The 22,609-nt window shown below is 41.6% G+C and overlaps 2 protein-coding genes across 3 annotated transcripts; both read left to right on the forward strand.

Annotated features, from left to right (window-relative positions):
- Positions 1-1,891: 1,891 nt before the first annotated feature.
- Positions 1,892-7,748, forward strand: LOC118809703 (translational activator of cytochrome c oxidase 1). 2 transcript variants are annotated; one of them, XM_036573229.1, is made up of 6 exons: positions 1,892-2,004; positions 2,336-2,639; positions 4,295-4,401; positions 6,128-6,261; positions 6,876-7,038; positions 7,293-7,748. In XM_036573229.1, exons 2-6 carry the CDS (start codon positions 2,339-2,341, stop codon positions 7,500-7,502), a joined length of 915 nt encoding a protein of 304 aa, XP_036429122.1. In that variant the 5' UTR covers positions 1,892-2,004; positions 2,336-2,338; the 3' UTR covers positions 7,503-7,748. The 2 variants fall into 2 exon arrangements, with proteins under 2 accessions (XP_036429122.1, XP_036429124.1); XM_036573231.1 differs by having other exon boundaries at positions 2,336-2,576.
- Positions 7,749-10,125: 2,377 nt separating this feature from the next.
- Positions 10,126-22,249, forward strand: LOC118809701 (potassium voltage-gated channel subfamily H member 6). The gene is given in 13 exon segments (XM_036573227.1): positions 10,126-10,138; positions 10,314-10,460; positions 13,472-13,897; positions 14,995-15,391; positions 16,939-17,138; positions 18,212-18,464; positions 19,155-19,348; positions 19,477-19,573; positions 19,688-19,963; positions 20,596-20,720; positions 20,722-20,771; positions 21,226-21,433; positions 21,844-22,249. Coding segments are annotated over 12 exon segments (2,622 nt in total). The 5' UTR covers positions 10,126-10,138; positions 10,314-10,349; the 3' UTR covers positions 22,129-22,249.
- The last annotated feature ends 360 nt before the right edge of the window (positions 22,250-22,609 follow it).

The following is a 22,609-nucleotide window of genomic DNA, read 5'->3' on the forward strand; positions in this document are numbered from 1 at the left end:
GTGTCACCACTGTGCTGAGAGCAGACCTCCAACCAAATATCTGGTCACCATACGACAGTGTGAGATCTGGTCAGCGGTGGTTCTTTCCAATTATGGATAGTGAAGAGGGGGACAGAAGTGTTACTGACTCCGTGGTGGTCAGACACAAAATTGTTGGACACTTTAAACGGGCAGATTCCCACCAGGCATGCACTGTGATTTTGTCCCATTTTAAACACACACAATCACAACTACAGCCACTTCCCCAGTATGAGTGGACACAGGCTAGAAACCATATGAAAAAAAAGTATATATATATATATATATATATATATATATATATATATATATATGTATGCACATTTGAAATACATGTCAAAATACATCCCAAACACTAAAATGTGTTTCAGAATATATTGCCATATTAATATGAAAAATATATTTTTAAATACATTCATTTTAAATGTATGGGGGAATATTACACATAGAAATGTACTATACAAAAATAAATGTATGTACATTTGTTTATCAAATATATTGGAAAATGTATGAAAGTATCCAAAATACTGTCTAATGCACTTCACTGTCTGATACCTTTAGAAATGAATTTGTATTCCAGTATTTTAATTTTAAATGTTAGTAAATTAACCTTTAGCATGACAGAAGCAAGTTTTGTAGGTATTGTCACTATTGTTTGATTTGCTATTTTGTTTATTTGACATAAACTTTAACACATACATTTTTTGGCCGTTTTCATATATTGCAATAATATATTTAATCAATACATTTGGAATATTTTTTTCCATATGGGTAAACGAATGAGAAACAGTCTATGTTTGCTATTAAAAACTGTATATGTTGACTTTACTCTGTTTAACTGGATGGATGGATGGATGGATGGATGGATAGATAGATAGATAGATAGATAGATAGATAGATAGATAGATAGATAGACTTTATTAATCCAAGAGGAAAATTCTTCTATTGCAGCAGTACAGAGCACAGTAAATAGCAAAACAAGGGCAAAATGAACAGGAGCAAAGTATTGTCTTACAGTATTTACAGATGCATAAATAGAGACTAAAGATAAATAATAGATATTATAAAATACACTAAAAACACTAAATTAAATTAAATAAATAATACAAATTGAATTTTCACAAGGGGGTGGAAAGGTTGGACCCGGTGAACTTTACTGTGGTGACAGAAGACAATAAGATAGAATTAAAATAATGCTAAATTAACATAAAATTCCACTCAGTCACTGTAGCACATCTATTCTCATTTTCTTTCAAGTTAAAAGCATTTAAGTAAAGAAAGGTGAGATATTAACAAACCCATTACATAGTTTAATTTTGGTTTTATACACACACGTAAACACATCTTCTAAGCCGCTTATCCTTCTGGGCTGCGGGGGGAGCTGGAGCCTATCCCAGCAGTCATTGGGTGGAAGGCAGGATACACCCTGGACAGGTCACCAGTCCATCGCAGGGCAGACAGACATACACAGTCACACACTCACACCTAGGGGCGATTTAGCATGTCCAATCGGCGTGACTGCATGTCTTTGGACTGTGGGAGGAAACCCACGCAGACACGGGGAGAACATGCACACTCCACACAGAAAGGACCCTGGTCACCCGGCCAGGGAATCGAACCCAGGCCCTTCTTGCTGTGAGGCGACAGTGCTACCCACTGTTGTTGTTGTTGTTGTTGTAGTAGTAGTAGTAGTAGTAATAATAATAATAATAATAATAATAATAATAATAATAATAATAATAAGAAGAAGAAGAAGAAGAAGAAGAAGAAGAAGAAGATGAAGATTTAAATAAACATGAAGTGATTTTATTTTAAAGAAAGAATAAAAAATTAAACAGGGAATGGTTCTATTAAATCAGGGAACTTTTATTTTGACGTTGGTTCGTTGCAGCTGTACTGCGGGTGTCTCGCTGCGGAGGTCTCGGGCTGGGGGCGTGAAAAACAGCCCAGTTCAGATCTTCAGCTGTAAATGCGGAGAAAGATTCTGTAAGTAAAGCCGTACATTTTAATAACGCGGCAGAAAACGCGATATAGTGTCTGTAAGACTGCAGAAGGGCGAGACAGACAGCACCACTGTCGAACAGCACGAAGCTGTAGCCACTTCTTATTCGCATTTTCCCGTTCCACCTTAAATGTACAGCTGCAAGCGCCGTTTAAGGTGGAACGGGAAAATTCGAACGAGAAAGTTGCGAACAGGGAGTCAACTTCAGCCTCGTGTTAACACGGCACTTCAGCCAAACTCGTTTAGCATTTAATAGTCTTTTATTGTGAAATCATAATTTATTTGTAATCGTTTCTCTCACTATTTCCACTCAAGGGCATGTCAACGGGAGCGGCGTTACGCGCTTTCCTGTCCGGGTGCACGCGAAAGCTGACGCGGGAGGTTCCGTGGCCGGGCGCGCGCCGCCTCCCGCCGTTCCGCGCGCTCCACGCGTGCCCGCCGCTGTGCGCGGGTCACAACAAGTGGTCCAAAGTGAAAGACATCAAAATCCCGAAGGATGCGGCCCGCGCGCGACTCATCGCCAAGTACACGATGCTCATCAGGGTGGCCGTGAAAGGTGAACCCCGTCTGTCACGTGAAGGGGAACTCCATCCATTTTCCCAAATTTCTGCACAAAGGAGTGAGATGTCATGACTTGGACAGTGGCAATGACTTTGTTTACATTTCATTGAATTTTACAGAAATGATGGAAAACCAGTGGAATTCCTCTCTAAAGGACAGTTGCAAAATTGTTCTAAAAAAAAAAACAAGAATAAATAAATAAAATGAAGATTTAGACCCCCCCCCCATAGGACCCGGTGGGGAACAGAATTATATAACAAAGTTATATCAACTCTAATGTATCGCTGTATTCCATCAGATACAGTTATTTCCATTGTATAGTAAGATACCAGGCACAATTCTTATGACTAATATATTGACAATACACACCGATCAGACATAACAATATGACCTTGTTTCTGCGCTCATTGTCCATTTTATCAGCTCCACTTACTATATAGGTGCACTTTGTAGTTCTACAGTTACAGACTGTAGTCCATCTGTTTCTCTGCATACTTTGTTACCCTGTTCTTCAGAGGTCAGGACCCCCATGGACCCTAACAGAGCAGGTACTATTTGGGTGGTGGGTCATTCTCAGCACTGCAGTAACACTGACGTGGTGGTGGTGTGTTAGTGTGTGTTGTGCTGGTGCAAGTGGATCAGACACAGCAGTGCTGCTAGAGTTTTTAAACACCTCAGTGTCACTGCTGGACTGAGAATACTCCACCAACCAAAAATATCCAGCCAACAGCGTCCTGTGGGCAGCGTCCTGTGAATACTGATGAAAGACTAGAGGATGACCAACACAAACTGTGCAGCAGCAGATGAGCTATCGTCTCTGACTTTACATCTACAAGGTGGACTGACAAGGTAGGAGTGTCTATTAGAGTGGACAGTGAGTGGACACAGTGTTTAAAAACTCAAGCAGCACTGCTGTGTCTGATCCACTCAGACCAGCACAACACACACTAACACACCACCACCACGTCAGTGTTACTGCAGTGCTGAGAATGATCCACCACCCAAATAGTACCTGCTCTGTGAGGGTCCATGGGGGTCCTGACCTCTGAAGAACAGGGTAACAAAGTATGCAGAGAAACAGATGGACTACAGTCTGTAACTGTAGAACTACAAAGTGCACCTATATAGTAAGTGGAGCTGATAAAATGGACAGTGAGTGTAGAAACAAGGATGGTGGTCATAATGTTATGCCTGATCGGTGTGTATCATCAATATATTGCAATATTTCCCATATTTTCTGAACATATTGTGGATATCATCAGTGCTTGTAGAACACTGACCAACTACATGTTTCATTATAAAGAGAGCAAAATTAGTCACGTTTAACTGGATTTCGTGCCAAATATCGAATAAAAATCACTGTTCACAGTTTTCATAGTATTTTTAAAATACAGCACTGCTGCTTCTTTTTTCTCAGTTACAACAGATCAGATGTCTGAAAAAATAATTATTGTGACATATTGTCTATTGTGAAAATGCCTTCAAGTTTTGCGATATTATACTTTTGCCGTATCACCCGCCTCTACCTGAAAATAGGGCAAAGTTGTTTTGTGGTTTAAACTTTGACTGTCCCTTTAAGAATACTGAAATTGTGACTGTTGTAAATGTTTCTAGTTGTGAATAAGTCTGAAATGCTGTCTCTATGTCAGCACCAGTGCACTGTCTCTCTCCCTGTCTGTCTGATCACTCATACAGTTTGTATTGTTTGTTTAGAGGGAGGATCCAACCCAGAGTTCAACATCACACTGGCACAGCTTATAGAGCAGTGCAGAAACAAAAATCTGCCCAAATCCACCATAGAGGCTGCCATCAAAGGAGCGGTAAGGATTAACACATTTGTTTATACTGATGTTATCATCATCAATCAATCAGTCAATAAAAAAATAAACCTGTTACCAAAATGAGCCTTTGACACCGTCCAATACCTGCTGAACGGATCTTTAAAGGAGACCTAATTCAGAATTTGCATTTGGCAGCCGTGTCATAGTGCGCATATAAAAATGGCTCTTCAGGGGTTCTTTAGTAAAAGCAACGGTTCTATAAAGAAAACCAGTTGGTTATGATTCATAAAAGAACCCTATTTAAAATGGTTCTATATATATATATATATCACCAAAAAAGGGTTCTACTATTGTTATATATGAAAGAACCATTTTTGCTAAAGCTACGTTCACATTACAAGCCTCATTGCTCAAATCTGATTTATTGCTCAAATCCGATCTATCTGACATGATGGTTCACATCGTTTAGGTAAGTGATTCAAATCTGTCATTAATGTGACGAACCGGCATCCTAAAATGACCCTCATGAGCTCATCCTACTCAGTAACGTCACGTGAATGAATCACGTGCATCATCAGCACAAACTAACGAGCAGAACGAGCTTCGCTGAGAAGATCATTAACTCTGATCAGCTCTCAGCTTCATTATTAGAGCGAGACGAAGGACAAATAGGTGAGATGAGCTGCTTTTCCACTGTTTACAGGCTTTAACTTCTGTTCGGCGCTGTTGCCATGGTAACGCTGAATGATGGTCACGCGCAGTGGAAAAAAAACACATGAATTCTGATCTGAGTGTCACATTAAGGTCACATGGCCACAAATTGGATACGTATCCGATCTAGGACCACATATGAAAGTTGCTCAGGTCGTATTTGAAAAAATCAGATTTGCGTGTCCACACAGCCCTGAAAACATCAGATCTGAGTCACATTAGGGCAGAAAATCGGATTTCTGCCACTTCAACCTGGTAATGTGAACGTAGCCTTAGAGAGTAGTTGGCTTTGACGTCTTGATTATTTTTCATTGGGGATGCACTGATATGGATATTCTAATTTTAGTGCGCAATTTCTATTTATTTGCTGAGTTTAAAATATTGGAGAAAAAGAAGAATATATGTGTATATATATATGTGTGTGTGTGTGTGTAAAAACGTGCCATAACTTTTGCACAGGCCACATTTTATGTTTTATTTTTTCCTACTACTATTGTTGTGTATTTAACTGTGCAGATGTGTGTTTTCTGCAGATGTTCACTAATTTTCACTATAATATGTAATTTGTCCAGGGGTGCCCAAACGTTTACACGTGACTATATATATATATATATATATATATATATATATATATATATATATATATATATATTATTAAAATGTAATACACCTGGAGTAGCTTTACAAAGAAGGTTACAAATGCAGTAAAATTAATAGAGATATTCAGATATTTTAGCATAATAATCCAGCATGGCTTAACATTCAGCTCTTACAGATATTATAAACATGTCATCAAATATCGGTGTGAAATATCTGTCAAATCTAATCCGTCTGATGCCGATATGAGTCAGATTTCATTACATATCCCTAATTTTCAAGCTGGATTTGGTCCTAGAAGAGCCCAGCAGTGCAGATGAATTGTATGTTGCTCTCACAGGCATGAATTCAGTTCACTTTGCTGAAAAGCTTTTAATTTAAAGGTGTTTTGAATGGCTGTGAATGACGGTTCAGTTTGAAGTCCTCTGTGCTCACCTGTGGTCTCTGTCCTTTACAGGAGAAGTCAAAGGCTGCTGCGCAGTGTCTGTATGAGGCACGAGGACCTGGTGGATGTTGGCTGCTCATTGAGGTTCTGACGGATAACAACACGCGGTCACACAACGAGATCAAACACATCCTGACGAAAAACGGGTCAGTGTGTAGATAGAGACTGCATAAGGCTCTGATGATTAAGCCACGAATCCGCAGTTCAGAAAGTCAGATTTTGTTGTAACGAGGGTGTAAAAATGCATTGTTTTAATTGCATAGATTTTGAAATACTATATTATATTCAGTAAAGCAGCGGTGTCCAATTTTTTTTCAACGCGGGCCAGATCGTACGTGTGAAAATACCTCAGGGCCGAAGTGCTATTTACAAATGATTAAAAATACCGAGTTTGCAAAATATCAGCATGTAGATTCAGAACTTTCTGTGAGGCTATATTTGTATTGTAGACATCGTGACTCTGGTTCTATTCACCACCACATTTATGTGTTGGTGAATGGACTTTTATGCCTGAAGCTAATGTGCTGATCATCGTCCATTCTCATTGAACCATGAGGACAGTATGCATATTAATTCTCTATTTCTTTTACGTTTATGTTTGTCCATTGTTGTCTTGCTGATGTTTATATACCCAGTTATGAACTGCCCCTAAGGGACAAATAAAGATTCAGTTTCAGTGCAGTTTAGCTAGGAACACTGCAAGATATTAATTTGTAAGTGTGTTAAGCCAGCATCCTGTAATGTCTCTGTTTGTCCACAGTGGGGTGCTGTGTGATGGTGCACGCCATAATTTTGACAGGAAAGGTGTTGTGGTGGCGGACAGAGATGGCATCTCCACCGAGAGAGCGCTGGAGCTGGCCATAGAGTCGGGGGCTGAAGATGTACAGGAGACAGAGGATGAGGAAGCAAAGCCTATTCTACAGGTCTGCACACTCTGAAAGTGTTTAGTATAGGGGACTATTTTGCCTTACAGCACCCTGCATGTATCTTTGTGCCATGATTGGAGTTGAAAAAATAATTTTTATTTGAAAACTACTGTAAAAACAGTGAGTGTGTTTACATGCACTTAATAATCCGATAACTGCAGAAAATCTGATTTTGTCAGTAATCCGATCAAAAATTGGAAATGATTCCCCTTTAAAGCATTCTTAAATATTTACCCTTCTTTCCTCCTCAGTTCATCTGTGACATGAGCTCCATGAAGGTGGTGCGGACGGCGCTGGAGGCTCTTGGGGTGCACACACTCTCCACTGGGATGGAGTACATCTCCAACAGCCCCACTCCTCTACCGCAGCCCCAGCTAGAGGCAAATGCTGTCCTGCTGGAGGCTCTCAACGATTACCCAGATGTGGTCAGAGTTTGGGACAACATTCAGGCCCTGGAGTGAAACCTGAGGAACAAAATGTGAAGAATGCATTGATGATGTAGAAAAGACTAATACTGGAGGTTATGTGAGCCACAGCTGAAGCTCGGTGGGCAGGAAATGGACCACAGCGCACCAGAAGCTTTGCGCTGACTGACATCTCAGTGATTTCCTCAGGTTTTTATGACATACTGTGGTGTTACAGGTTAAAGCCTGTTTGTGTATTTGTGCAAATTCCATGTTCAAAATAAAGCAGTATTTATGATGAGATATGTTACTTTCTGACAGTGTGCATAATGCGGTTCACATGAACATTAACTGATTTTTCAGCAAAATTTCAGATTTAGTCTCCTCCCTTAATTGATGTGCCAAGACATGTTTGGTGCTTTTTCAGTGTTGCGCTGGAGCTACGAGGCTAATGTAGCTAACAAGTAATGGAAGCTTATAGCCCACCAAAAAGCCTCCCTAAATCATAATACTTGCATTAAACTCAGTTGTTAATAATATCTAATAAACTTGTGTGGTTTTTAACTCTGTTTGACACCATCATCCATAAAAATGGACAAAAATATGTTGCATAGCTAAAAACACTAATAAAGCCTGAATTTTATCTGTAAATTGTTCACATTTTGGAGCAAGTATGTGATGATTCGGACATACAGATTGCAGTATGCTAATTATTGGTTCCTTGTTTTAAAAGGTGGTGAAATATTCCTGTAAAATTGACCACTGCTAATTGACTTTAGTAAATTGAGCAGAATTACATTAACAGCCCCACTTTCAAAATTTGAAAATGCCTGTTGCCCTTTTCATTGTGTGTAGATTTCAGGATGAATGGAGCAAAGAAATGGCCCAAAATCACTTGAAAAAAAATTTGGTTCCACTGACTTATAATGAAAGTAATGAAGGTTTTCACCTACTTTCCTACCATTTTGGAGATACAAGTTTTTGTTCCAACAGCAGCGATATGCATGCAAGAGAGAAGATTTTGTGTTTTTTCCATGCATGGCTCGAAAGCTGGTTTCATACGTAACATGGGCAGAATGCATCCAATCTGTACCTGAAAATGGTGCAAAAACCTTAGTCTAGTTTGAAAAGGTCATAGATACGGTAGAGGGCACATGAAAGTGCAAATTCAGCAGTGCAAGAGCTTCATGACAATGTTCTCAGGCAAAGATAAAAAGAACTTCTTCCAGAATCTAATGTTACATGAGATCAAAGACCTGAAACAAAACAAACAAAACAAAGAATATTACAGTTTTAAACCCAACAATTAATGGTTTTCAGCACGATCACAGTGCAGTGTCTCTTGATGGGGTTCATTCACTGGGATTCCAAATGGTTGATATGTATCCACGAAGCCAGACTGTATTCTGAAGGTCGTCCCATGCTTAAACCAGGTCACTCTGAACAGACCCATTTCCGGCCTTCTCTGCTAATATAAATGTGATGTATTCATTCAGTCAATACCCTGCCACATTAACCGCGTTCAATGCAGTCCATCTGGTGTGAACACTGGCTGGTTAGGCGGCAATACAAGCACTTCTGTTCACTCATTCAGATAGGCACTTTAGATTTTTCTGTCATATGATAAGTTGATCTCTTTAACAAGAGGCAAAGCAGGTATCGCTTCAGCAGAGGGAGCGAAATGAAGTTGGTAACTGATTGAGTCTTCATGGCTGTTGTTGGCTTGGGTGGGTTCTGTGGCATTGATCTGTTTGTGAGTGTCCCCTGTTGTAGTATGCAATTGATCCGTTCACAGTGCAGGGATGCATCCGCGTGAGGGTTACAGCGCTGACACTCGGGGGTCGAGTCACAAGGGGATGACCCAAGCATACCACTCTGAAGCGCAAAAACAAGAAGAACATCTGGCTTCTGTACCATCTGAGGTTGGATCCATATCGGATGGTGCTGCTGGAAAACAAGACCGCCACGGAAAAAATGAACACTTCCACGGTAAGAGCAAAATTATTATATAACCTCGTCAGTTTAGATGAAACCAAATTACAACCTGTCCCCTGTGGCTTTTAAGTATGTGTAACTAGCGCAAGCAGGTAGGGGAACCTTCTGAGGAGCGTTTTTGAACCTTTTATCTTTCGAAAGGCATAAAGAGTAGAAAAGTTCATGCAAACATAGAAAAGAATAAAAATGTAATTTTAAGTTGGTTAAGATGTTCCTGGTCCCAAAAAGACCCCAACAGGATATCAACACGTTGCCTTTCCACAAAGATTTGGTGTGTAAATTTGAGGAATTTCAGGATCAGGACTGGAGTTTAACAATGAGCAACAAGCTGTTGGGAAAAGTTTTGACTGCAGAATCAAAGAATTGCCATTGGTGAAATGGTATAATGGGCTGATGGACCAAAAACTTGAGCAATCCAGTTCTACAAGCTTTAATCTGATTGGCAAGTTCTTCAATTTAGCAAAGGTCAGTGTAAAGAAGAACTGTTTTTTGCAAGCAAACTAAAGTTACAGAAAATTTGTTTTCAAGATTTGACTGTGAAATCTTAACACAAGATCTGATCTTTCAGTTTCACAGGGTAACTCCCTATTTGATTGGTTGGTTCAAAGAACCTCAGCATTCTGACTAGCTGTGCAATGGGGAAAGGCTTGGTTCCTCGGTGACATGAGGACAGACTGGAACCGAGGCGCACATACCAAGTAAGTCTTCCCCAAAATTGTTTCATTTGTTTTAGCTCTTAGATGTGGAGGCAACTTTCTTGCAAAGTTTAAAAGCTTGTCGAAAGCTTTCAGTTGTTCAGTGGCTTTTGAGGCTTTTCGTTCATCTTGTTTTCCCTTGCCTGCTCTCATCCCTCCCTGCCCCATGATCATGCAGGCTAGTGTGCTGAGCCCTACCTCCGACTTTGACCAGATGAAGAGCGGGGTTGCCCACCGTTTCCCACAGTTCTCCCTCAACTTCCGCCGCCCCAGACGGTCCATCTCCGGCTCGCCCCCCGACATCGAGCTTGTCGCCAACCCCAAGGTGAAGAAGCGTACACAGAACATCACAGAGAAGGTCACTGAGGTAGGGTGGCAGGAAACTTGCGGCAGGTTTGCAGAGCGGTACAGAAAGGATTGAGAGTATCAGGGTATCAGGGATTTCAGAGATTGTCCTATTAGCCCTTATTTACTTCTTATTAGGTCAGCCATGACATGGATGGTGTCCAGCATTTGCTCCTTTCATTTAGCACTGGAGCTATGAGGTCAGTGTTGCTGATAAATAATGAAAGGTTATACTCCACCAATTAGTACTGTGCAAACTGCATGCCTAAGTCATCACGAACTTACCCTATGCCATTCTTACCACTTTTTAGCAGCCTGTAAAAATATGTTCCGTTCAGCTAGTCTGTGGGCCGGCACGTGGACAGCAATGTGGTCAACACCCACCGGCGGAAAGATCGTTAGGACACAAAGATATGAGACCTGGGGCAGAGGGTAATGGCAGCACGCCATAAAAACAATCCATAAGCGCAACGACGCGTGTGTGCATAATGTCGGATCAGGACTCCACTCGTTTCCTTTCGAGTTCATGAAGGGGTACATGCAACGTGACCTCTGAACCTCCATCTATGGATTCTTTCTTTGTCTCCTAGGTGAATCAGGTCTCCTTCTTGCTTTCAGGCTCCATTCAAGTCACCCATGGTGTCTACCATTTCTCTTTTCATCATATACCATAATTCTGAGAAACATATCTCAAGCGTTGTCAATATTGTAACTAGGGCTGCACAATAAATCGTATTTTTATGATTGAAGGGTTCTTTGCTTCATGAAAGTGTTCTTCAGATTGATGGAAAATGTGCATGAATGTGCTATAGACCAAAAGCATTTCATATAGCATCCAAAAGGGTACTACTATTGTTACAAGCTTGACACTGTAACAGTAGAAGAACCTTTTCAAAATGTTCTATATAGAATCATCTGCAGCTCATTCTCCATCAATCTGAAGAACCATTTCACAATGCAAAGAACCTATTAATCATGCAAGAGGTTCTTTGAGTGTTTATGGTTCTATATAGCACCTATTAACTATAAATCATAATTTATAGTTTTTCATATTGTCATTGTGATATCCAACAGCTTTAACACAGCATTTTATGTTCATATCAGGCAGACCTAATTGTAACCGTATTGCCCTCTGTCCTCTTTTACATGTGTCTAAATTCTTTTGGTACACTTCAAGAGCTGAGTAGCTGCCCATTTGTGCTACAGCACTGGTCTAGAGGGACATGAGTGCTTGTACGTGTGAGTGGCTGGTAGTTCAAGCCCAGTGCACTCTTAGTGGTCAATGCAAACGCAGTTGGGAGCCACAGATGGACACAGAGAACTCCGGGAAGAAAGAACAATCCCCTGCTTCTATTTGTGGATTTACAGTGGCAGTGCATTTACACATTACAGAGATTGTAACATCTTCAGTCGCATAGAACAAGAAGGAAAAAGAACATGGAGGTGGAGGAAACAGCTGAACAGTTCTGTTAGTGGACTGATGGTCAGCGTGAGAATGTTTTTATGAGCAGGGAAAACATTAAACAAGCTGTGTGGTTTTGTTTCAATACAAAACCGTATGGATGTCACGAAACCGGTCAGTACAGATTATTTTCCTTCTATAAACAACAATGGAAAAACAGTAGCCTGTTTTTTATGACTCTTTATGAAGTTAAGCCTGAGCTGAATGGAAAACATTGTACCTTTTTTTGTCAAAATTCTTGAAGAACATACTGAATGCTTGTCTTTTGTTGACTGTACCTGTAAAAGGGGTAGTTATGCTTGAGTATTTGCTTTTTAACTTGGCATTGGTACAATGAGTGTGACATTTTAGACTGCACATAACTGTGTCTATATACAGTATGTGTATTGCTAATTACACTAAATACAGAAGGGTGTACAATATAATGGAAACTCCACATTAAATATTCATACTTACTGGCTATTTTATCAAGTTTGCCCACTACATAAGTGCACTTTGTGGGTTCATAGTTAAGTGTTTGAAGAACACTTTCACAATGCAAAGAACCCTTTAATCATGCAAAGGGTTCTTTGAGTGTTCATGGTTCTGTATAGAACCACTTTCTTTACTAAAGAACCCTTGAAGGACCATCTTTTTAAAAGAGTGCTCCTTTGGTGATTGTTGCCAAAGAGTTACATTTTTCTTCATTAGTCCACAGCACTTGTTTCCAAAATGCATCTGGTTTTGTTGGTACCCACTTCAAACATTACATTTTGTGATGAAGTCATGGCTAAGGCTTCCTTTTGATGACTCTTCCATGCAGATCATGTTTGTGCAAGCAAAGCTACACTCCTTTATCAGCTAAATCTTTCTGCAGGTCCTTTGCTGTCGTATGGGGGTTGTGCTTTGCCTTTCTGGCCACTGTGTAGGCAGTTCTAGCTGAGAGTTCTCTTAGCCTTTCAGATCTTGCCTTGACCTCCACAGTTCCCCTTAACTGCAATTTCTTAATGACATTTTGTACAGTGAAAATCATGAGCTGGAAGATTTCTGACAGCCTTCGCCTGCTTTGTAGGCATCAATTACTTCATTTTCAGATCCTCAAACAGCTACTTAGACAAGCCCATGGTAGTTGCGTGTCAGCATGAGATTTGAAGAGAATTTATTAAGTTCTGGAATTGTCAACAGCTGACAATTTCTAATGACAATTCTTGACCTGTCTAACTAGTTCTAAGGAGTTAATTAATGTTTAAGAAGTTCTGAGACTTTAAACCTGTAAGGGTGTTGAAACTGTTGCACATGCCAAAATGACATTTTTTTCTTTTTGTTTTTTAAGTTAATCAAATAAAAAGTAATAGTAACTGTATTAACATTTGCAGAAAAATGTTATTTGCTGCAGAGGTTGTTTTCTTCTTTGTAACAACAAAATATGTCATTTTGCCAAGAGTGCTCAAAGGTTTGCATACATTACATGTATGTACATGTGTTTGTTTTCATAATATCACATGATAATGGCATGGCGTACCCTTATGCTTGTCCCTCTCATCTCACAGGTGTTGTCTCTGGGCGCCGATGTGCTGCCTGAGTACAAGCTCCAGGCTCCCGATGTCCACAGGTGGATCATGCTGCACTACAGTCCCTTCAAGGCGGTTTGGGACTGGGTCATCCTGCTGCTGGTGCTCTATACGGCTGTCTTCACTCCTTACAGTGCTGCCTTCCTACTGAACATTTTGGAGCAAGAGCGCACGCGCCCCTGCGGCTACGCATGCAACCCACTCAACGTGGTGGACGCCATCGTGGACATCCTGTTCATTGTGGACATCGTGATCAACTTCCGCACTACGTACGTCAACCGCAACGACGAGGTGGTGACGCACCCGAAACGCATCGCTATCCACTACGTCAAAGGCTGGTTCCTCATCGACATGGTGGCTGCCGTTCCTTTTGACCTGCTCATCTTTAAATCTGGGTCAGATGAGGTGAGAACATTTGAAAAAACATCTAGAAGCATTTCAGCAAGAGATCAAACCACTCGGATTCTCCTAACCATATAAAAAAGTTAGATGCCAAAACTTACATTAGGAGTCAAACGTTTAGACACCTGATTGGATGTTTTTAAAGGTGCAGTGTGTAAGATTTAGTGGCATGTAGCAGTGAGGTTGCAGATTGCGACCAACTGAATCCCCTCCCTCACCCCTCCCTTTCCAAGCATGTAGTCAAACCTTCAGCCGTCATGTTCTCGCTTCTTTGGCAATGAGGATTCACCCTCTGTCGCTTTTTCTTGTGCTAAATTATAAGTATGATCCTCTATTTGTGAAAATCTGGATTCTCAAACTTCTCCCAACACAAAATGGTCAGCACTGACAGCGACCACTAATTCGTCTTCTTTCAGTGTCTTCCGACGGGTGTTACAGCACCACCAAATTCAAGCTTCCACTTTGAATTAGTTTAAGACTTTCTGTGTCACTGCATATTTCCTGATGTGTTATTTCAGTTTGAATGTGTCTGGTCAAATTGTGTGTTATTGATTTTGTAAGTGAAAAATAAGTATAGCATGTTGGAAAATAATAAGACACACAAATTCTAAACCATGTATCCTTCTGGGTCCCATCGGTCATCAGGTGGAAAGCTGGAAACACCCTGGACAGGTCACCAGTCCATCACAGGACAGACAAACAGACATATACAGTCACACACATTCACACCTAGGGGCAGTTTGGCGTGTCCAATCAGCCTGACCGCATGTCTTTGGTCGGAGGAAACTCACATAGACACAGGGAGAACATACAAACTCCACACAGAAAGGACCTTGGTCGCTTGGCCAGGGAATCAAACCCAGGCCCTTCTTGGTGTGAGGCAACAGTGCTACCCGCTGTAGAGGATGTTTTAACTTATTTTCACCTAGAAAGTCAACATACCATGTCATCTGACCAGGGGCGCCCAAACTTTGCACACTACTGTAGTCTGATGTTGTTACTATTATTCCAAAATATGTAAAAAAATGCTTTGACTGCTGTATGTCCTACAACAGAGCTGCTTTCCTTTTAACCTTGTCATCATCTCGTCTTACCCTCAGACAACCACCACTCTGATTGGCCTGCTGAAGACGGCACGACTACTGCGATTGGTCCGTGTGGCCAGGAAGTTGGACCGATACTCTGAGTACGGAGCTGCCGTTCTCTTCTTGCTGATGTGTACATTTGTGCTGATTGCCCATTGGCTGGCATGTATCTGGTATGCCATCGGCCATGTGGAAAGGCCCTACATGAAAACAGGCTGGCTGGATAACCTGGCCGACCAGCTGGGGAAGCACTACAATGACAGTGACGCCAGCTCTGGACCTTCGATAAAGGACAAGTACATCACTGCACTATACTTTACCTTCAGCAGCCTGACCAGTGTGGGCTTTGGGAACATCTCACCAAACACCAACTCTGAAAAGATCTTCTCCATCTGCGTCATGCTTATTGGCTGTAAGTCATTCCTAACATGCTGAGCTCAGTGAAGACTGAGGAAAGTTTGGTGAAGTTTGCTTCTTCAGTTTGCTTTGGAGCAATGAGGCTAATGTAGCTAACAAGTAATAGAAGATTATACCCCAACAACCAGCATCTCACATTAGCCTAACTGACGATGTTTTACATACTGTTATGTACAAAAATTAGCAAACGTAATTACTGGTTTGACATATAAAATTGTTCAGAGCTGCATGATTAGTTGTACTGTATCTTTATTCCCTCAATAAATACAATATCCAACAGTCCTGACAGCACGTTCTACGGTGTGGTGGTGGTGTGTTAGTGTGTGTTGCGCTGGTCTGAGTGGATCAGACACAGCAGTGCTGCTGGAGTTTTTAAACACTTCAGTGCCACTGCTGGACTGAGAACAAAAAACCAACAGCGTCCTGTAGGCAACGTCCTGTGACCACTGATGAAAGACTAGAGGATGACCAACACAAACTGTGCAGCAGCAGATGAGCTATCGTCTCTGACTTTACATCTACAAGGTGGACTGACAAGGTAGGAGTGTCTAATAGAGTGGACAGTGAGTGGACACAGTGTTTAAAAACTCCAGCAGCACTGCTGTGTCTGATCCACTCGTACCAGCGCAACACACACTAACACGCCACCACCACGTTAGGGTCACTGCAGGGCCGAGAATGATCCACCACCCAAATAATACCTGCTCTGTGAGGGTCCATGGGGTCCTGACCACTGAAGAACAGGGTAACAAAGTATGCAGAGAAACAGATGGACTACAGTCTGTAGTTGTAGAACTACAAAGCGCTCCTATATGGTCAGTGGAGCTGATAAAATGAATGTAGAAACAAGTCGGTGGTTTTCATGTTATGGCTGATCTGTGTATAGTGCATCTCGGATTTCGCCACTTTGTAGTGATGTAATTAAGCGGAGGTTCATTAAGACACTTGTCCAAGATCCCTGATTGGCTGGATCAGATGGGTTAGAGTTCAGTAAGGGCGCGGAGTAGTTTATTGGATACAGGTTGGAACTAAACTCTGCAGGAAGGTAGATCTCCAGGATCAGGGTTGGAGTCCACTGGGATAGAGCCATAAATCTGTCACAATATCAGGTTAAGATCAGCTCTTTTAATATATGCCAGATTAACATGAACATTGTCTTGTTCTAGCCAATCTGTAAAGCAAGGTTGCACTGTGTTCCGTTCGTTCCTTCATAATTTTAGCTGCACAACAAATGTTCTTCGCACACTGCGTGCAATTACACATTTCCACCAGAGATGTCGCCAAATTCCCAAAACATATATAGCATAGCTTTAAAAATAAAGCGAAAAAGAAGTGACTTTAATCATGACTTCACATTAATACAATATACAACAGTCTTATCGCACATTGCACGTTATGTCCATGTTGTGCAGCCCTAACCTTATTTTATCTCAAACTCCTACAACAAATCTTAATGTGAAGGTCCGATGCATTTTTGTTGGTATGATGTATGCCTGCTACATGAAGTAATGCTGTTTTTGTTGCTGATCCTCACCCTTGTAGCCCTCATGTACGCCAGCATATTTGGGAATGTCTCAGCGATCATGCAGCGCCTTTACTCTGGAACCACACGCTACCACACACAGCTGCTGCGAGTGAAAGAGTTCATCCGTTTCCACCAGATACCCGGAGGACTACGGCAGAGGCTGGAGGAATACTTCCAGCATGCCTGGTCCTACACCAACGGCATTGATATGAATGCAGTAAGAGATCAATAATTCTACACAAACACAAAAACAGAATTACTCTGTCATTCAAAGGCTTGTAAGGATTGTAACGTAAATATATCAGGGCTATTTTAACCCTTATTCAATGCTATAGTAGTACTAAAACTGTAATAGTGATGTATAGTTTGCAAATGTCTTTTTTTTTAAAATCATCTTTCTTTCCATATCTTCCCTTCAACCTGTATCCGTTTTTAAAGATTATGATTTTAATGGCCTAATATATTAATGTCCTAAGGTATTTAGATCAATTTATAGTGAATATTTGTAGGGGTCCAAGCACTCCAGTCATTGTTTTTAGTTGTTGTAGCCTCATCTTTCATGGTGTGTGTCTATTAAACACAAGATTATGGAGTCCACTGCCTTCACTTATAGACCTGGCCATTGCCATTTCTATGAGGTTGCCATCTACTTGTCCTGTTTTTAAGCTGCTGTCTTTGCAAAAACTCATGGTCATACCCATCTGAGCCAGACTGACAGAAATGCCGATGTATGGTCATATCATTAAACATTTAACCATCATCTCCGGTTATTGCTCAAATGGTGCCATAGTTATTTTTCCCACATCTTTCCCTGTGCAAATCCTCATATGTCTCCCCCTGCTGGTGACCTTTTCAGGTGTAGTTTAAAAAGTATACCTTTTTAGATATTTGTCCCTCATTTCCCATTTTAGCATTAAAAAAGAAAATAGAAAATAAGAAAAATATGAGAATTCATGATTCAAATATTTTACACGAAACAATTCGTCTTGGTTTTGAGGGACTAAAATGGAAAAAAAAACCAGAAAAATTGGTTTTCCTGTCCAATTTTTGATTTCATGCGGACGTGGGTTGAATAGAAGATACGGATTCCAACAGTGGTTCCTAAACTTGCACCCAGATGTTCCAAATTTTGGCTTAATCCCTGTGTGTTGTGAGTTGGGATCGAACAAAAAGGTGGACCGTCTGGGCTTCCCTGAGGACCCAGGGATTGGCTTACATCTCCTGAAGAGAACTGTATTGCTCACCACTATACTGTAATACACTTACACTATTCCCTTTGCGTTTCTGCAGGTTTTGAAAGGTTTTCCTGAATGCCTGCAGGCTGATATCTGTCTGCATCTGAACCGCACGCTGCTGCAGAACTGCAAGGCCTTCAGAGGAGCCAGCAAAGCCTGCCTCAGAGCCCTTGCCATGCGCTTCAAAACCATACATTCCCCACCAGGAGACACCCTCTACCACCACGGAGACATACTCAATACCCTGTACTTTGTCTCCCGCGGCTCCATTCAGGTGTCCTGCAACGACATGGTGCTCGTTGTACTGGGTGAGGCTGCTGGTAGACTCTAGTCATCTTCATTCAGTTAAACTGCAAAGGGAAGAGAGCTGTGTTGAAGCTAAAGTGTGTTTAAAAAACACAAGATGGTGAAAATGCTCTAGTCTGTTAGTCTATTAGGATTCTTGTTTTGTAAGGGTCAAATTTACAGAGTACTACACATAATCTATTACAATCAGCTTATGATATTTGGGATAAAGACATGGTCACAGTCTAAGGTGTACATGATACGCACGTGTATGCTGCATACCAGGAGTCACCAACAATGGAGTAAATAGGATCTTATGGGTCTCAGAAGAACAATAAAGACACCCCCCAACAATGTGAAAATTACAATCAATTAATAAAAAAATGAGAATGACAATTTGCTATCTCAAACAACTCCACCCACTAGCATCTAACACCTTAATGCTTATGTTAGACTTTTTAAGTTTTTAGAATTATAAATAATAATTATATCATGCATGTTGTGAAGGATCAGTTACCATCCTTGAAAACACTTCAGGGATGAGCTGCATTATGAATAAGAGGGAGATACTGTCATATGAAAACGTTTGAACCGCCCTGGTCAAATGACGTTTTATTGAATTTCCTGGGTGAAAATGTTAATATGCTCTGCAGAAACAAACTTAAAAATGTTTTTATTTTTCTGCAAATCAAACCTGTATGCTTCATGTGCAGGCAAGAATGATATATTTGGTGAGCCCATTAACCTGTACGCGGAGCCTGGCCATTGCAATGCTGACGTGAGGACACTCACCTATTGTGACCTTCACCGTATCCAGAGGGACGACGTCTTGGAGGTGCTGGACATGTACCCTGCCTTCGCTGAAAGCTTCTGGAGGAACCTGGAGATCACCTTCAACCTCAGAGAAGTGAGCACACTTGTGCACATACCCTTACTACTTGTACATAACATGAAGTATGAATAATTTCCTACTTGGCACCAACTAATCTACGGTCTTGTGTTCAACGTAATTATGAATGTGTTCTACACGACCAGGCAGATCCGGTTGTGCACACGATACACAATGAAGTTTCGGACTGCATTTACCATGCCAGTCACTCAAGATGTCAGACACACAGACGCAACAGACCAGGTGAGTGCACAACAACCCTCATAATAACAGTGATGCTTCACAAACAGCAAATAAGACCTAGTTTAACAACCCAGTACTAAAGCATTCCTCCTTCTTCTTGTACAACTGGATCAGATGGGATGGATCAGGATGATTCTTACCCACTTCAGGCTTGCACAAATTTGGGTCATCACTGCTCCTCTGGCCCTCATTCCCACTGGGAAGAAATGTGCAGCTGTGCCTCCTCCACATCCCAGTCCAGCGAGGACCTCAACAAACCACCTCTGGCCCACAACCAGGTGTACACTGGAGGAAACCACCAGGATTACCATCCACCTGTGGTACGGCTGGTGCCACCCAACAGCACCTCAGGGGTGGGCATAGAGCCTGGCATGGACAGAGGGCACTCAGGTAGGCACCACAATCAATATAATTTCCACTATCACTGGAGTATTCCTTTCCCCTGCTCTAGCAGACTCGGGGCTTGTTAATTAGCTAATTTGTTGGATGAAGTGTGTTAAAGCGGTGACAGGCCAGGGCTACTGTCTACTGTAGTAGCTGACTGTAATCTGAAGTTGAATTTGTAAAGCGATGCTGAGCTTAGTTTGCTGAATTCCTGCAAGTAAAACCAGAATTCAGAAGCATTGCACTAAGAAATGAACACAGCAGTTGATGGCACTTAATGGAGACTCAGGAGCTTCAAATCATCTCTGGACGTAAAGGTGTTTACGGGTGTCATCCCAGGTTTCCTCGGAAATCAAGGGTATTAATAGGGATTTTGTCCCCTACTCTACTCTTCAGGAAAGGCTTTACGCTAGATTTGAGAACATTGTGGTTAAAATTTTATTGCATTTAGACTCAAGAGCATTAGCAAGGTTTGGTACCTATAGGTGATTTGTTCAGGATCACAACAGGACTCCACCTCGTCTGAAAGGTATAGTACCCAATCACTTCAGAGAATGCAGTTCCATCCCTCCACTGTCCAGTGGTGTGGGGCTTTAAACTCCTCTAGGTCACTGTTTATTCTGTCCCTCCTGCTATAGGAACTCATCTCTCTGGACTGTACCGTTACTGGCCAGATTGCCGGTGTAATCAGTACGCAGAACAATGTTGTCGATCCTCTTCTATCCAAGCTTCATACCATCTGCCACCATTTGCAGACGATTGTCCCCACTGAGCTCGAGTCCAGACTGGAGTTACTGCAGAGCCAGCTTAACAGGTAGGAGGGATTTACGAAATCTATAGCCCAAAAAATTCTGCCCGAAACCTACTTGACGATATTTGTCTGAACCCAGCTATAGCCCAACTTCTATCCCAAGCTGGAGCTCCCACAGCCATTCCACACTTGAAGGACTGTCAGGGACAAGCCAACACAATTCCTCTAATCCAGGATGTTCCCTAATTAAATCCTCAGGGACCTCCACAGACAGTCCACAATTTTGCTCAATTCTTCCCCACACATCAAGTATCCTAGGTATTCAGTTCACGATTGCTTGGTTCAGGTGTGTTGGGAGCTGGTATGGAGGAAAAACATGGACTGTCTTGGGGTCCCTGAGAGTTGGGAAACATTGCTCTATCCAATAAGCAAATCCCTCATGGAAGAAATGTAAGGGACAAATATTGGCCAAAAATATACATTTCCCATTGAACCCTTGTTGCTCAATATGTTCTAGGCTGGAGACAAGAATGACTGCAGACATCAACGTGATCCTTCAGCTTCTGCAGAGACAGATTACCCCTGTGCCCCCTGCATACAGCTCTGTATCTCCTGCGAGCAACGCCCCAGACCCCTCCATCTTGTATGGGACAAGTGCACCAGTGCTTCACAGCCTGTATCCAATTCCCCATCTTCCGTTGGAGAGCAGATCGACCACAATCCAGGTAAGTCTTCTTGGAAAAGAGTTTAGGACATGGATATACTTCATTTTCATTTGCAAATGCACAATGCAATGCTGATATGATCCAGATCCAGATGTGATCTAAAACAGTGGTTCTCAATCCTGGTCCAGGAGTACCTGTGACTTGCATGATTGATTCAGATCTAAATGTGGTTCTCAGTCCTGGTCCTGGAGTACCTGTGATCTGCACATTTCATTGTTGCTCTTCTCATTATTTGCTAAAACACCCGCATCAACTTATGAAGAGCCTCTTAATTGGCTGATGAGGTGGATGAGATGTTTGAGCAAGGAAGACACTAAAATCTGCAGGGCAAGAGTGTTCCAGAAGCAGGGCTGGGAACCACTGCTCTAAAATCTTGGACAAAGCTCATGTTCTTGTTCACTGTATCCTAGCAGAGCGCAGCCCAGCCGGATTCAAAGCTCAAACCAAAGTCACAGGATTCCCTGCTGAGTGGCATCCTGGAGACGGTGGTGTCAGATGAGGATGAGAGCCTTCATGTTAGCTCAGAGACTAAGCTGGCTGTGACCCCCATTCACCAGGCCTCTCCCATTTTGATGGATGCAACACGCCTCCATGCTTCTCTTCGTTTCCCCTCGCTGCCTGGGAATTTGGATACCTCTTCATGCCTCGGAGAAATCCACAAACATCTATCTGATCCAGTCTTGTCTATCAACTAATGGCTGCCTGGAAAACACCTTCCAAGTTTGACCAAAATTGCATCTGATTGATGTCAGGGAACGTATCTAACATAATCACACATCAAGGCTCAATCACCAGGATTCTAGGTTTCCCCAAGAACCTGGCAAGTTCAGTATCTCTTTAGTGGAGCAAATCGCTTTCACCACATTGCTGGAAGAAATCATACAATAAACTGTAAGGACAGTTCACCAAAGCAAGACTGTGGCATCTGGCTTCATGAGACAGTTTCCCCCAGGGGGGGTAAAACAAAGATGTATATGGCTTGGTTCCACAATCCCAAAAAGGTAAAACGGGTACAACAAAAGGACATCTAAAGGACATTATTGTATTGTTTTCAAAATGTTTGTACATAAAGATTTGATTTTAAATATTATATACATTAAATGCCATATAAAAGTAACAATTCATAGATCCTAATGTTGACCTGATAACTTACCTATCCAGATTTTTTATGCAAGC

This window comes from Colossoma macropomum, unplaced genomic scaffold (genome assembly GCF_904425465.1).
Source record: "Colossoma macropomum unplaced genomic scaffold, Colossoma_macropomum, whole genome shotgun sequence".
NCBI lineage: Eukaryota > Metazoa > Chordata > Actinopteri > Characiformes > Serrasalmidae > Colossoma > Colossoma macropomum.

Excerpts from the sequence above, each read along its gene's own strand:
- LOC118809703 (XM_036573229.1), top strand. The coding sequence starts at position 2,339 with ATGTCAACGGGAGCGGCGTTACGCGCTTTCCTGTCCGGGTGCACGCGA. Across the intron at positions 6,262-6,875 it reads CACATCCTGACGAAAAACGG|TGGGGTGCTGTGTGATGGTG; the intron begins GTCAGTGTGTAG and ends GTTTGTCCACAG. Across the intron at positions 7,039-7,292 it reads AAGCAAAGCCTATTCTACAG|TTCATCTGTGACATGAGCTC; the intron begins GTCTGCACACTC and ends TTTCCTCCTCAG.